The sequence below is a fragment of the Colobus angolensis genome, unplaced genomic scaffold, assembly GCF_000951035.1.
Source record: "Colobus angolensis palliatus isolate OR3802 unplaced genomic scaffold, Cang.pa_1.0 Scaffold222, whole genome shotgun sequence".
Taxonomy (NCBI): Eukaryota; Metazoa; Chordata; class Mammalia; order Primates; family Cercopithecidae; genus Colobus; species Colobus angolensis.
This window is the reverse complement of record NW_012115400.1, coordinates 960,784-976,448: the sequence shown is the minus strand read 5'-3', so window position 1 is coordinate 976,448 and position 15,665 is coordinate 960,784. Positions and strand designations below refer to the sequence as shown.

Sequence of the window (15,665 nt, the reverse complement as noted above, 5' to 3'; positions counted from 1 at the left end):
CCGTCTCAAAAAAAAAAAAAATTTGTAGGCCGGGCACAGTGGCTCATGCCTGTAATCCCAGCACTTTGGGAGGCCAAGGTGGGCAGATCACCTGAGGTCAGGAGTTCGAGACCAGCCTGGTCAACATGGTGAAACCCTGTCTCTACTAAAAATACAAAAATTAGCTGGACATGGTAGTGGGTGCCTATAATCCTGGCTACTCAGGAGGCTGAGGCAGGAGAATTGCTTGATCCTGGGAGGCGGAGGTTTTAGTAAGCCAAGATCGCCCCATTGCACTCCAGCATGGGTGACAAGAGCAAGACTCCATCTCAAAAGAGAAAAATGTCAAATAAATATATTTCGGGTTGCATATTGATTTTTCTCAACTGGCTGGGGTTTCTAGAGGGGAAAATTGACATTTTGTAGCTGTGGGAATTCTAGTAAACATTAGAGGGGGCCAAGAGTTGGTAAAACCTAGTGGAAGGTAGATTGAAACCCAAAACAGAATATTATCACTCAATTTACAGAGGGTCAAGACCTCCAAGCATAAGGGGAAGTTATAGCTAGCTGACAATAAACCTTGATCCTCAGCTACCAAATTCCAAAATGAAGACCTACATCAGCTCCTTACGTGGAGGTGGAGCTCAACCTAAAAACTGTTCCCCGTCATTATGGAAGCAGGAAACTCACCTTCCTTGTTGGAAGTAAGTAAAAACTCCCAGAAAGGTGCTCTATGGCAGAAGAAAACTCAGGTCTCAAGCAACAGTTTGTGGGAGATCAAGGATCTCTAGAAGGATACAGTCCCAGACCTCAACACATGAGACAATTGGTTAGAGTGATAAAAAGCTCTAGCTGGTTCTAGCACACTGATGTGAAAATTTCTGCAGGTTGAGGGCCAGACTCCACTCAGTGAATCCCACTGTGGTCACCAAGGTGTTAACCAAAAAGTGACTGAGGCAGGTGTCTTGATTGATAGAGGTTTATTGAGTCAAAGCTTGAGGGTACACCTGGAAACACATGAGTCACATGGGTAGCTGTGACCTGTGTTTTTCCAAAGATGGTTTTGGGAACTTCTGAATTGAAAGAGGAAGGAACCAGCAGGAAGGAAAAAAGGGGGTAAGAGTAGGCAGTGTGGCAGATGATTACATTTCTGTAAAGCACCAATTAGCTCTCATTAAATCTGCATTTTACATGTGAAAAGACAGAGTAGAGGAAAAAATCAATTATGCATTCATGTTGTACTCAGAAAATCTACATTTTACATAAGATACACACGTGAAAAGAGAGAGTAGAGGAAAAGTCAGGTTACACATTCATCTCAAGGTAGGTGGAGGGATGATTTCTGGTCTTGTCCTTGTTCTGTACCTGTGATAAGCTGGTAATTTACATGATCAGGGTGTGAGTCAACAGAACTCAATGATAGGGCTGGTTTATAGGGCAGATGTGTATCATGAAGCATTTAGGGGCTTATGAGGAATTTCCAAATGAGCAACTTGTGAGGGAAACCATCCAGAAAGATATGTAGCCTTCTATTGATATAGGAGCTAGAAAAAAATTATTTAGGAAGATAGTGAAGGCAAAGGGGTCCTCAACAAGGATTCCCTTTTAATACAAAGCTGCCCCCCAAATAATTTCTTTTGTAACAAAGAGCAGCCTGAAAAAAATCAAGCTGCAGACATCAATACGCAAGCCGGAAGCTTGCGTGGGTAAATGCCGGCAGCTGTGCCAACAGAAAAGGGCTACCTTGGAAGCCAGGTATGTTCAACGTGGAGGCTCCATCTTCCCTTATCTTTGTCACCTTATGTACAGTAAAAAAGCAGGCAACATGGTGCCAGCCAGGTAGAGCACCCATCTGCATAATAAAACATTAGGGTGGGGCAGCCAACTTCTTCATGTGTTATGCAAACAGCACACCTAGTCCTAACCAGTTTTTTATGTGCTATGCAAATGGCACACCTGGTCCAACCAATCTTTCACGCCCTATGTAAATCAGACACTGCCTCCTTAAGCTCGTCTATAAAACCTCCTGCACTTTACTGCAGATTGGAAGACCCCCTCTCTCTGTGGGAGAGAGCTTTTCTCTTTCTTTCACCTATCCAGCCTCTGCTCTTAACCTTACTCCTTGTGTATTCGCATCCTTAATTTCCTTGGCATGGGACAACAAACCTCGGGTATTACCCCAGACAAATGACGCCACTTTACTAGTGTTGTGGAAGTGTGGCTTATGTATGAAGCTATTACTCAGAGTGATGAAATTACAGCTATCTGTCTGGGGAAAAAAGGAAGGCAGTAATGTATGACTTAATTCTCAAGCTCAACTTTCCCTTTGGCATAGTGAGTTTAGAGTCCGAAAGATTTTATTTTTGTTCACATCCCAAATATGCATGGAGTTTCCCGTGACACGTATATTCCCCTTGCAATGCTCAATTCCCAGATCATCTTTTTCTTTTAGATAGCCTCTCTCTGTTTGTTACTTAGGTTGACAAGAGCTTTTTCCAAACAGACTCTGGGCTGAGATTGTTCTCTCTGCAGTAAAATTACTCAACATAGCAACAGCTCTATCCAATGCAAGTTTCCAGAATACTCACCCCCACATTTCTCCATATTTTTCATTACATTCTCTGTCAAATTTCCAAAGACCCTGGCAGAAGAAACAAAATACAATTCAATTATTATTTCAAATGTACTGAACCTTACATTTAACTGGGGCAAAAAAGTCAAATACAATGACGTTAGGCTTGCTACCATTTACTGGCAGTTAGAGGGTTTTTTTTTTGAGATGGGGTCTCGCTCTGCTGCCCAGGCTGGAGTGCAATGGTGTGATCTTGGCTCATTGCAACCTCCGCCTTCTGGGTTCAAGCTCTTCTCCTGCCTCAGCCTCCCAAGTAGCTGGGATTACAGGGGCCCACCACCACACCTGACTATTTTTCGTATATTTAGTAGAAACAGGGTTTCACCATGTTGGCAAAGCTGGTCTTGAACTCCTGACCTTAGGTGATCCTCCTGCCTCAGCCTCCCAAAGTGCTGGGATTACAGGCATGAGCCACCACGCCCAGCCAGGAATCTTATTCAGAGACCTCTTAAGGAAAAGGAGAGAAAATAGAGAAGATATTTGAAGTGGAGAATTTAAAGTCACTTTTAAATTTTCTCTAACTAGTGTAGATATTGAATGACTTACTTTTGTCTATGAACACTAAGCAACTCATTGTCTTTCTGATGTGCTTTCATTTCTGCATAAGTTGTCTCTGCAATCTCATAAACCCCTGAATTATCACCACCATGGGAACATGAAGAAACTGAGGCTGAAGGAAAGTGAGTGAGTGTCTCAAGGGAATGTGAAATCTTTTATCTCCTCGTTCAGCGTCCTTTTCATTTATCTCTTGTGTTGTTTCTAGAATTCTAGCTGAATTAGAAAGTCAAAAACATCAGCAACCACTTTTAGTCTAGCAGATTTAAATAAAAGTCCAAGGCATTTTGTTGAGTGAGAAAATGAGTGAGTGGGCGAATCACAGAGTGGACTCACTTTCCAGTTTTCCAGCTTAACACACAATAAGTGTGGGAAATGCCACCTCTACATGTCAGACACAGCACATTACAGTATTCACTCAGAGTTGTCACTTCTGACACTTAAAAACAAATCTTCCTGCTTCCTTATTTCAGTTTTGATGTTCTCACTAGGCAACATATGGCCCAGGAAATGTGGATTTGCTAAAGGATTGATCTGGGAAATATGAAGAGAAAATTATTGCGTTTTCAGAGGATGAAAAAGGATGAAATTCTTAAGTGGTAATTTGGCAATGAAGGCCTCAGTTGGGAGAATTAGAATCTGAGAAACAGGTCTCAAGTCTGTAAGACAGAAAACTTGAGTCAGAGAGCAACCTATACATAGGCTTTCTTACTGGTCTTGAGGACATACACTTGTGACTTTCCATTTTGGCCCCAGGCCCTTGGTAGAGCATCAGACCAGAATAGCCACAAGGCTCAGTCAAAATTCATAGTCCATGAGACACGTATTACCTCCTGTTTAGATAATTAAATTTTGAATAAGTTTGTCAAATTATTCGCTTTCTAGTTATTTTGTCAAGTAATTTTGCCTTTCTTTAAAAAAAAAAAAACAAGGCCGGGCGCGGTGGCTCAAGCCTGTAATCCCAGCACTTTGGGAGGCCGAGACGGGCGGATCACGAGGTCAGGAGATCGAGACCATCCTGGCTAACACAGTGAAACCCCGTCTCTACTAAAAAATACAAAAAACTAGCCGGGCGAGGTGGCGGGCGCCTGTAGTCCCAGCTACTCGGGAGGCTGAGGCAGGAGAATGGCGTGAACCCGGCAGGCGGAGCTTGCAGTGAGCTGAGATCCGGCCACAGTACTCCAGCCTGGAAAAAAAAAAAAACAGAGCTCATTTTGTGGTTAAATATCTGAAGTTGATGGACAGCCACCATATTGTCTTCAGTATAAGCACTCCCTGCTCAGGCTCACTCACAGGGTGCTGCCTTTGAAGAAAAGCAGCGGGAAAGTAGAACCTTCTTGTTCTTCCTCTCAAATCTGTAAAATACATCATGGGGAGAAGAAGCTGGAGCACAACTATGGAACTACCTGCAAGGAATTTAACAGTTCTTGACAGAATTCAAGTATGTGCAAATTATCCAGTGGTGAATAGCTGCCTAATGAACTGAATTTTCAAAGCTGTCCAGGAGGAAGGAAACAAAAGGCTACCAGAGCTCTTGCTACAAACATGAAAGTTTGAATCTGGTACATGACGCTAACAAGCAGCTACTGGGACTCCCATTTCCCCATTTCTGTTTTTCTCTTAATACTAAGGACAACTGTACCTTCTCAGAAATCTGCACAGGGCAAAAGGAAAGTCCTCTTTACGGTTCACAAAGTCTGAACATCAAGTCCTGAACTTCGAGTGCTCATCTCCCAGATATCTGTGCCATTCAACTGAGGTAAACCCAAGCCCCCTGACCATTAACATGGAAGTCCTGGTGTAAACCTGGCCATGCTCTGGGTAGGGCCTACACACCGTTTCTGAAAGTGTAAAACACTGGCACTTCCTCCCGAGGAGGAACATTTTTGCTGATAGGACTGAGCTTGGGTTTGCATCGATAAGAAGCAAAAGAGGGAGCTCCAATAACACTTACCCTAAGGTAGAACAAAACAGTTCCCAGAAAAGGCAGAGGGGTTGGCCCAGGAATTCCCAGCTTCTTAAAAAGTTTATGTGAATGAGTCCCATAACTATAAAATAAAAGAGAAAGCCAGGTTACAGAAACTGTAACTTTATAGATATGGGGCTGGCCAGACATTACCTCGGGAACTGGAATGTTCAAGGGAGGGAGGTAACATGGAGGCGATAAATAACAGAAACTCTAACAGCAAAAATTACATTTTGTAGCAGGATTTTAAGGAATCAGAGAGATTGATGGGGTTCAGGAGGATATTTATTAATTATTTAGGTACACCAGCCCAGTCGGATTAACATCCAAAGGACTGAGCCTTACTTTCTTCCAAGCCCGAGTCTCCAGGTGCTCCTGACTCTGCCTCCTGCCTTATTTTGGCCAAAGACAGGTAGACTGGCACATACAGGGATGGATATTCCCTTTCCTCAGGTGGGGCCTGAAAAACTGATTTTGGCTGAGGCTTCGGGGATTCCTGCAAGCTCTGCTCTAGTCACATCCCAGAAGCTGACTAGTCTATGCACAGCCGAAGCTAAGAGGACCATCTCCGGATAAGTAAATGTGGATACAATTTATAAGCCTAGTCATAATTCTGTCAATACTGATTGTTCTGTTGTTATGTTATTACCACAAATGCTGCAAATGTCTATGCCCAGAGGAAGGTTTGCCATGCTCATGTGTAGAGTAAGCATGTTTCTATTACATACACTAATGTTACCATTTCTGCCTACACTAAAAGGGAGAAATCTCTAGAAGGATGCTCACACTGTGTACACACTACCTGGGTAAGGAATACCATCGTTAAAACTCTACTGTACCATACCTACTATGAATGTTCAGGAACCAAATTAGGAACCTGCACATATGACCAGACCACCTATCCAGTCTGTGACCCAGGAAATAATCAGCTATATGTATGTTCTGACCCTATGCTCTTACCCTATGAATTCTGGTTTGAGATACATATTAAATCAGATTGAAAAAAGAAGGAGAGCTTATAGCTCAAACCAAAGAAGCCCTTTCCTTATATAAAAGGCCTATTTCCTTGTATTTTGATGCTACCATGCCACGTATGCTCATAATCCTAAAAAACCAGAAGCAGTCTGCAATGGTTTGACACAAGAAAGGCTTAGCAACAGCAGTCCTAAACATCTATATGGAGAACCACAAATCGGATGCCCGGACTGTAACATTAAGTGGTCTACACTAACACAGCTCCAACACCTATATTCAGGAAAGACTGCTCTGCTAAGTAGTATGCCAACCAAACCAGATTGTGAGACAGGACAAGCAATCCTTTAAATTTTACTATCTTAAAGCCAGAGCTACCTTTTTGGTCTACAGGACAGACAGCACTATTATGAGTTGATAGACAAGGAGCAGGCCTTAAAGTTCCACTACTGATTGTCAAAAAGACTAGAGGAACTCAAATGTGTCCGGGTCCATAAGTCATTCTATAAGCGTTTTGATCAGCCAGTGCCTGAGCTTCCCTCATCAACCAAAACCTTATTTGCTCAACTAGCTGAAAACATAGTTGGCAGCTTAGGAATTTCCTCATGCTGTGTACGTGGAGGAACTAATATGGGGGACCAGTGGCCATGGGAGGCAAAGGAATTAATGCCACAAGATAACTTCACTTCACTTACCCTACCAGTGAACCAACAGCCTCAGCCAGTGTTTGGTTGTTAAAAACCTCCGTAACTGGAAAGTACTGTATCGCCCAATGAGGAAAGGCTTTCACAGAGGCAGTAGGAGAAACAACCTGCCTAGGGTAACAGTATTATGATGAGACTAAAAACAAAACTCTATTGAAGAAATGCCCAGAACGACTCCTACTTACCAGATCGAAACCCTTTCTCTTGATTCTCTACTCTAAGCCACACTTGGCATCAGCTAGAGGCTCCAAATGCTTAGAAAGCACCCTCTGACCTATATTGGACCTGTGGAGCACGGGCATATCAGCAACTACTGGCTAAATGGACAGGGGCTTGTGTGTTAAAAACAATCAAGCCATCCTTCTTCCTAATTCCTCTAAAGAAGGGGAACTCTTAGGATATCCTGTTTATGATGAAAATGAAAGAAGAACTAGAAGAGGCATAATCACAAAAATAAACACAAATATCAAAAAAGATGTGGACATAGGAGACTGGAAAGATAATCAATGGTCTCCTGAAAGCATCATTAAATACTATAGGCCAGCTACCTAGGTGCAAGACAAGTCATGGGGGTACCATACCCCATCTATATGCTCAACTGTATCATAAGGTTGCAGGCAGTCCTTGAAATCATAACCAGTAAAACATCAAGGGCACTAGATTTATTGGCAATACAAGCAACACAAATGAGAAATGCTATATATCAAAATAGGCTGGCTTCAGATGACCTCTTAGCCTCAGAAGGAAGAGTATGTGAAAAATTTAATTTAACCAAATGTTGCCTAGAAGTTGATGATAATGGTTAAGCTGTCATGAAAATCACAGCTAGAATGCATGAGATGGCATGTGTTCTAGTTCAGACTTGGCCAGGGTGGCCCCCAGATTCCTTATTTGGAGGGTGGTTGTCAGTCTTTGGAGAATTCAGAACACTCATTAATGGGTTCTTACTTATTTTTGGCATTTGCCTCATCCTCCCTTGCTTTTTACCCCTGTTTATTAGGAGTAATAACTCAGTCAACTACAGAGGCAATAGTAGCCCAACACACTACCACGCAGTTGTGGCTTAACCAGATATCAGCTGCTGCCAGTAGAAGAAAAAGCTCAGCTCCGTGATGAGGTGGCAAATAGTGGTGCTTTCTATTAACACCTCTGTTATAAAAAGCACCAAAGGGGGGAATGGAACAGGAATTAAAAGAAATTAAAGAGCATGTAAGAAGAAACTCAGTTGTACGTAAAAAACCCAACTTTCCCTGAAAAACAGAAAGAGCTGGAGTCTTTTAAAAACTAACTGCCTCTTTTTCTGAGTCTAGTGAGCCTTATCTCTCCTCCCTTCCCAGGCATTATGAACACCCTGTTTCCCTAGCTGTGCAACTGCAAGGTCACTAGACAGATAAACTCAAGTTGCAAAACATGTGATTCCCTGAAAAGTAAGAAATGATGTAATGCATGTCTCAGTTGAATAATTGTAGTTGTTTCTCGCTTCTGTAGTATGCTTCCCTCTGCACAGATCTCCCCTCTCCCACAAAATGCTTAAAAGGTAACTTAATTCTTTGTTCAGGTCTCAGTCCTCTGGATGTTAATCTGACTGTGCTGGTGCACCTAAATAATTAATAAATATCCTCCTGAACCCCATTGGTCTCTCTGATTCCTTAAAATCCCACTACATTTCAATTCTCATCTTTTTTGCTGCCTCCTCTTTGAGACCCCAAAAAGTCACAATGATTAACTAAAAGCAGCTAAAGTCTGCATGATCCCAGTGCTAGAGTGAATGCTTAATAGATGTTCCCAAATTTGAGTGCTCTTAAAAGGTTCAGGCTGGAATTCTTCCAGGGCATTTCATTCATGCATATCTATTTAGTTAATTGATTCTTTCCTGATTTGGAAATTCTCTTTCTAGGTGTATTAGTCCATTTTCACACTGCTATAAAGAACTACCTGATACTGGGTAATTTATAAAGAAAAGAGGTTTAATTGACTCACAGTTCTCCATGGCTGGGGAGGCCTCAGGAAACTTACAGGAAGGTGAAGGGGAAGCAAGGCATGTATTACATGGAGGCAGGAGAGACAGAAAGACGAGAGAGAGAGAGAGAGAGAAGGTGCCACACTTTTAAAACCATCAGATCTTGTGAGAACTCATTCACTATTGTGAAAACAGCATGGGCGAAACCACCCCCACAATCCAATCCCTCCCACCAGGTCCCTTCCTTGACATATGGGGATTCCAATTCAAGATGAGATTTGACTAGGGACACAGAGCCAAACCATATCACTAGGCAAAAAAGGTGAGGTTTTTTTTTTTTTTTTCCATCTTTTGAACTGATAATGAGTTTGTGCATCACTACATCCATTGAATTACAGAGGGTCACTGAGACCCTTTGGTGACACTGTCTTTCTTGTTTTCTCAGAGCTCTTTATGCTTTTTCTTCCCTCTAAACTCTGACCTTGTTTTAGAATCTGGCCATTCTTAAATATTCCTGCGCAGACAAGCTTTGGAAGAATCATAGTGTTCTTATTTCTACAGAATGGCAACCATGTTCAAGGCTTCCATTGCTTTCACAGAAATGTGAGCACCTTCCAGCTACATGCAAATCTCTGTGGTCAGATGATTTGATTTATATAAACTACAGTAAATGTGATTGACCTGTCTGTTCTCTGAATGGCACTATGCAGAGGAACCAATGACTAAAGAATAAATTTCAAGGCTGTTCCTCCTCTTGTGCAATCTGGCCCTCCAACTGGTGATCCTTACTTGATAAGCACAATGCCAGTCATGCTCACTTTTTTTTTTTTTCTCAAAATGATCAGTCACACAGCAGTCAGTTTACTGCTTCTGTACATCAACTACCTCTGCAGGAAAACTCATTAAGTCTGGTGCTCCTTATGGCAGGCCTGCCTGCAACTCATCTTTGATGGGTTATGTGTGAACTCCATTAATTGCAGGTTCTGGATCCTTGCAGAACTTCCTACGCTGGTGTTATTGAGGGATGGAAGACCGGAAGAAAAAGAGAGGCTGTATCCCACCAATTTAACCATGCAGCTGCTGGTGCCACAAAGTAGGCCCTATAAAGGTAAATTAGGAAAGTGTGGCTGAAAACTATGGTGTGCATAAATAGTTTTAAATGTCCCATATGTGCTTTCACTGAAAGAGAGGCCTTCCAAAATTCAGAAACATTTCTGTTGACAGAAAAGATTCACTGTGCTACATAGCATAAGTAACCATAAAATATTCCAGACAGTTGAATTAGAAACTTGATTTCTCTTCTTTATAGGTTAACTTTTCTTAGACCCTATTTGGTACAAATAAATAAATCTTATAAAATGTGATAAAGCTGAAAAACTGCATGAAGAGAATGTGTTTGAAGGACCCCACAGTGGCACCTTGGCCAGGCCCAGCTGTTAGCTTGGTTCCCTCTGTGGGGATCTTTTCCTACTCACACATCAAAAATAGCCCCTTGGGTGGGCGCCGTGGCTCACACCTGTAATCCCAGGCTAAGGCAGGTGGATCACGAGGTCAGGAGTTCAAGACCAGCCTGGCCAACATAGCAAAACCCTGTCTCTACTAAAAATACAAAAATTAGCCAGGCATGGTGGCACGCGCCTGTAGTCCTAGCCACTCAGCAGGCTGAGGCAGGAGAATCACTTGAACCCGGGTGGCAGAGGTTGCAGTGAGCCGAGATTGCACCACTGCACTCCAGGGTGATAAAGTGAGACTCTGTCTCAAAGAAAAAAGAAAAATAAGAACACCTCTCTACCTGCTCCATGAGGCCAGGAATCTCACCACCAATGACGGATATATCCTCCGGTACTGGAACTTAAAGGGCAGCAAATATTTAAAATCCAAGTTGGTTTTAAAGTCTCCTGCCTTTTCAGGCTGCTAGCACATTTCATATGAGGGGAGAAAGAAATCTCTATGCTGATGCTAAGCTCCCAGAGACTGGAAGGACAACATGACAGAAAAGAAGACAGTGTTGAGATTTCCTCTAGATCTCCTCTGCTCTAAAATTTCATGATATAGAAGTAAATTGTGGATGGGTGCGGTAGCTCATGCCTGTAATTCCAGCACTTTGGGAGGCTGAGATGGGTGGATCTCCTGAGGTCAGGAGTTTGAGACCAGTCTGGGCAACAAGATGAAACCCCCTTCTCTACTAAAAATACAATAATTAGCCAGGTGTGGTGGTGCATGCTTGTAATTCCAGCTACTCGGGAGGCTGTGGCAGGAGAATTGTTTGAACTCAGGAGGTGGAGGTTGCAGTGAGCTGAGATTGTGGGACTGCACTCTAGCCTGGACAACAGAGTGAGATTTCATCTCAAAAAAAAAAAAAAAAGAAGAAGAAGAAGTAAATAGTTGTGCATGTTACAGGGTGGAGGAATTGAGTTTCAGGACAGAGGGCATTTCCAGGCCAGGGGAACAGAAAGGAGAGAAGAGCTGAGTTTGAGCCTCCAGTGAAATCTGGGGTGCCCTGTGGTGCCTTAAGTAAATGATGCCCTGTGGGTAAGTGGGAGTGGGGAAGAAACCATTTATGCCTATCATGAATGGGCAATCTTTCTACATATCTCTTGCCATAGACACAGAATACAGAGGTGAAGGTAATGAGATAAGACCTCCTAAAGTCTCCCTTCTGCCCCCAAAATGCCTGGAGCTAAAGAAGTAGGTAAGGTTCCCACTGAACATGATTTCCAGGTGTTTATAATCCATTATCTGCCCATGGTAAATTCTGGTTGATTAGTCCAGGTAGATCAAAACTCATAGTCAATCAGAAAGCATCCCCAGGATTGAATGAGATGTCAGCACACACTCTCAGTAACAGAAATTGGAAGTTGAATGAAGAAGGGGTGGATAATGTTTATTTACTCCTTCAATGGATCTGTGTAACATCTGTAGGGTCAAGAGAACATTCCTTTATAGAGGTTTGGTATTTGAGTCTGAGAAATGAACTAACAGTGGATCATTTAATAGGAGATAATCCTTGTAAATTTATCTCATGCATGTGCATGGAAGCCTTGAAAGATATGATATTCAAGAATGGCCTGATGATTGAAGCTTAAATAGCATTCTGAAATACAAAAATGTAGCATCTTCTGATGGGAAGTAGGTAACACAAGATATGAGACAGTGAAGGGAGAAAAAGCATGATAAACAAAAGTCATCTTATTATAATGTATGTCAGGCATCACTGCTCCAAAGAACAAGTATTCTCAACCTTTAGTCTCCCTTCCTGTGAGCTAATATTCTTTTTTTTTGTTTGTTTGAGATGAAGTCGCCCAGGCTAGAGTGCAATGGCACGATCTCAGCTCATTGCAACCTCTGCATCCCGGGTTCAGGCGATTCTCCTGCCTTAGCCTCCCAAGTAGCTGGGATTACAGGCACCTGCCACCACACCCAGCTAATTTTTGTATATTTAGTAGAGACAGGGTTTCACCATGTTGACCAGGCTAGTCTTGAACTTCTGACCTCAGGTGATCCACCCACCTCAGCCTCCCAAAGTGCTGGGATTACAGGTGTGAGCCACCACGCCTGGCCTTGCTAATATTCTTTTTGATGAGATTATAGGGAGGGGGCTCAAGACTATGGCTTTTTTTTTAGGAGGTCCTTCCTTAGGTATGAGAACTTCAAAGAAAGCCCCTCCCTATATTTTAGGAGAAATAGCAGGGTTGGGAGACAGGAGAACATAAGAGTTACCTTCTGAAGCCTTTCTGAGACCTTTCAATCTCCTTTGGTTCAAAGTCCTCAGCATGCCAAAGTGTCATATTTTGGGGTTTCATTTTTGGAGCCCCAACATACCCCTGTCATAAATGTACATACTAAAGCTGATGCTAGTGGAGACGACAATTGAATTGGTAGCTGAGTCGCAAGGGATCACATTAAACCAGTCTAAACCAGTCTCACATTCCTAGCAATGTCAATCCAATTAAACAGCTGTGCCTCATTTCAGGAGGTGGTGTTTCAGCTGTGCTGTCATGAAAGTTAGGTCTGTATATGGTGCAGTTAAACAGGTACTTAATAAGAGGTTGTTCTAGCAAAGCAAAAGAAGACCAAAAGTTAATCTTTAGCAGACTAGTTTCTGAGTTCACAGGGCAGCCAGATAAAACGATTTCTAGATGTTGGTTTTGAAACAGCTCCAGTTGGAGTAGAGGCAGGCAATGTTGATCTGACAGATTTTTCTCTCCTATAGCTCCTTGGGGCCAGATCTGAAAGACTTTAAGTTGTTGCAATTTCTCTGGAGTCTGCTCTATCACAAAGAATTCTGCAAAAATCACAACTTTTCCTGCCTTTTTGGACCAAACCAATGTATTTCTTAAATGTATTTGATATCTCATGCCTCTCTTAAAGTATAAAACCAAGCTGCACCCTGACCACCTTGGGTACATGTTCTCAAGACCTCCTGAAGGCTGTGTCATGGGTCATGGTCACTCATATTTGGCCCAGAATAAATCTCTTCAAGTATCGTACAGAGTTTGGCTCTTTTTGTTGGCAGCATGAATTACTCTTTCTCTATTGCAATTCCCCTGACTTGATGAATGGGCTCTGTCTAGACAGGGGGCAAGGTGAATCCTTTGGGTGGTTACAATTAAAATCCATACACAATTTTACATGCATAAGCACTGGAGGCCCACAATAGATGAGACTAGAATAAGGACTGAATGATTAAAGCTTAAATAGCATTGTGAACTAAAAACAGGGGAGCAGCTTCTGATAGGGAGTTGCTGACACAAGTTATGGGAGGGTGAGGGGAGAAAACGCATGATGAACAAATGTTATTTTATTATGGAGATAAAGTCTCTCAGGTAGCAGTGTTCCAAAGAATAAGTATTATCAAACTTTTTCTCCTTTCCTGTGAGTTAGTCTTCTGATTGATGAGATTATTTGGAGAGGCTCAAGACAATTGCATTCTTTTTGGAAGATCTTCCCTTAGTCAGACAAGAGAACTTCAGAGCAAGCCCAACCCTGCACTTTCAGGAGGGAAAGAATGGGGGATGGGTAGACAGAAGAAGGTCAGAAGTTCTGAAGGAATTTGTGAAATCTTTCAGTCTTCTTTAGTCCAACGTACTCAGCATGACAAAGTTTCATTTTATTTTATTTTATTTTATTTTTTTGAGAAGGAGTCTTGCTCTGTCGCCCAGGCTGGAGTACAGTGGTGTGATTTTAGCTCACTGAAACCTCTGCCTCCTGGGTTCAAGCGATTCTCCTGCCTCAGCCTCCTGAGTAGCTGGGAGTACAGGCGTGTGCCACCATGCCCAGCTAATTTTTGTATTTTTAGTAGAGACGGGGTTTCACCATGTTGGTCAGGCTGGTCTTGAACTCCTGACCTCATGATTGGCCCGCCTCCGCCTCCCAAGTGCTGAGATTTCAGGCGTGAGCCACCATGCCCAGCCTAAGTTTTATATTTTCAAATGTTGTATTAAGAGCTCTAACAGATTAATAATATTTTATGTGTTCATAGCATTTGGCACTTAGGTAACCTCCCCTCCATTATCTCTTTTATTTTCAAAACAAATAAGAAAAAGATGGGCCTAATTAGTACTTCAGGTCTTAGAGGTAAGAGCAGACATGCCTGCATAGTTACTCACATATAGAGGTTACTCACATATAGAGGAGTACCAAGCTGGTAGCCACGAGAACCCATGTTTCCATGGCAAAGTTTGGAATGAGATCCATCACCAATTTTCTTTTTCAACTCTGTCTTCTGAGTGTTTCTTTCAGCTGTGTGCTGCTCTTTGCTGGGCTGTGCATACAGAGCTTTCTTTCTCTGCCCAGAGGTGATTCAGTTAATGTTAACAGGGATATTTATGTGCTGGGGAAGGAGGTGGGTCTATAGCTGCAGCCAGTAGGAAAGCCACTTACGTTACTTCTCGTGTGGTGGGATTTGGGTACCCTTTTCAAACTGACAATTGGCAAAGAATTATGACTGTCTTTATTTTGGCCTCCTTTGATTTCTTATTCTGTGAACAATCAGTAAACAAATCAATCACTGCTATTGGTAAGCCCAAAGGTTATAGATTCTCAGAAACCTAAAGAAAAATACTTCTGCAAGAACATCTGCCCAGCAACTGCCTGTCGAACTTCAAACCGATGTCAGCTTTGTTATTGATCTTTATAGCCAAGGATAATCATTCCAAAACAAATATGTAATTCTCCTCATTATTTTTTTAAGCTTTGTCTTACTTTACCTACCTGAATATACACATAGTGTACCCTGGCACACATATTCCCATTGCAATGCTTTATTCCCAAATAAAAATAATTATTTTTAGAAAGCCCATCTCTATTTGTTATCTAGGTTGTCAAATTATGCCTCCAGGTTAACAGACAAGAAGGACTCCCTGTGCCTCAAAAGCAAAAACCCAAGAGGCCATGGCAGGTTTAGGTGACGGTCATGTTCTCTGTGTTCTTAGTAAGTGTTGCAAAACCTATTTTTCTGCAGCCAAGTCAAATAACATTTTCTGAAAAAATCTGTACCTGGGAATTTTCCAACTGCTTACCAACAGATCATGTGGTAAGAACTAACTGACCACCTTGGAACAGCCAATTAAGAGACATGTGACTTGGGGCTTAAAGGCTGTCCAATCAAGACTCTGTTCTTAACCCCTCTGACTTCTCTTCCCTGCTCTGTGGTTTCTAACTTTATAGCTCTCCACCTCCAAGGCTGCATCTCCTCAATCTGCAGACTGTGTTTTATAGAAAATGAAGCTCTTCCTCTGTCCTCCACAGATCCCACAGTCTTTGCTAGTATTTCTTGGTGATGAGGAAGAGATCAAAATTGGCTCCCAAGATTTTCTCCCTTGTGCCATCTGCACTAATCAATGCATTGGCACCAGCAAGAGTGCTCTAAGCTCAGTTATCTTCCTGGCCTGGCTG

The 15,665-nt window shown here is 42.3% G+C and overlaps 1 protein-coding gene across 4 annotated transcripts in view; it reads right to left on the bottom strand.

Moving 5' to 3' along the window:
* Positions 1-14,568, bottom strand: part of LOC105513066 (cytochrome P450 3A43) — a 39,891-nt gene extending 25,323 nt beyond the window's left edge. For 2 of the 4 annotated variants that reach the window (XM_011943848.1, XM_011943850.1), the window contains exons 1-3: positions 14,395-14,568; positions 5,121-5,214; positions 2,568-2,620 (exon numbers count right to left, since the gene is read on the bottom strand). In XM_011943848.1, coding sequence (XP_011799238.1) covers positions 2,568-2,620; positions 5,121-5,214; positions 14,395-14,465 — 218 coding nt within the window. In that variant the 5' untranslated portion in view covers positions 14,466-14,568. Of the gene's footprint in view, positions 1-2,567; positions 2,621-2,936; positions 3,059-5,120; positions 5,215-14,394 lie in introns of all 4 variants that reach the window. The other 2 variants (XM_011943851.1, XM_011943849.1) reach the window with 2 other exon arrangements.
* Positions 14,569-15,665: the final 1,097 nt, after the last annotated feature.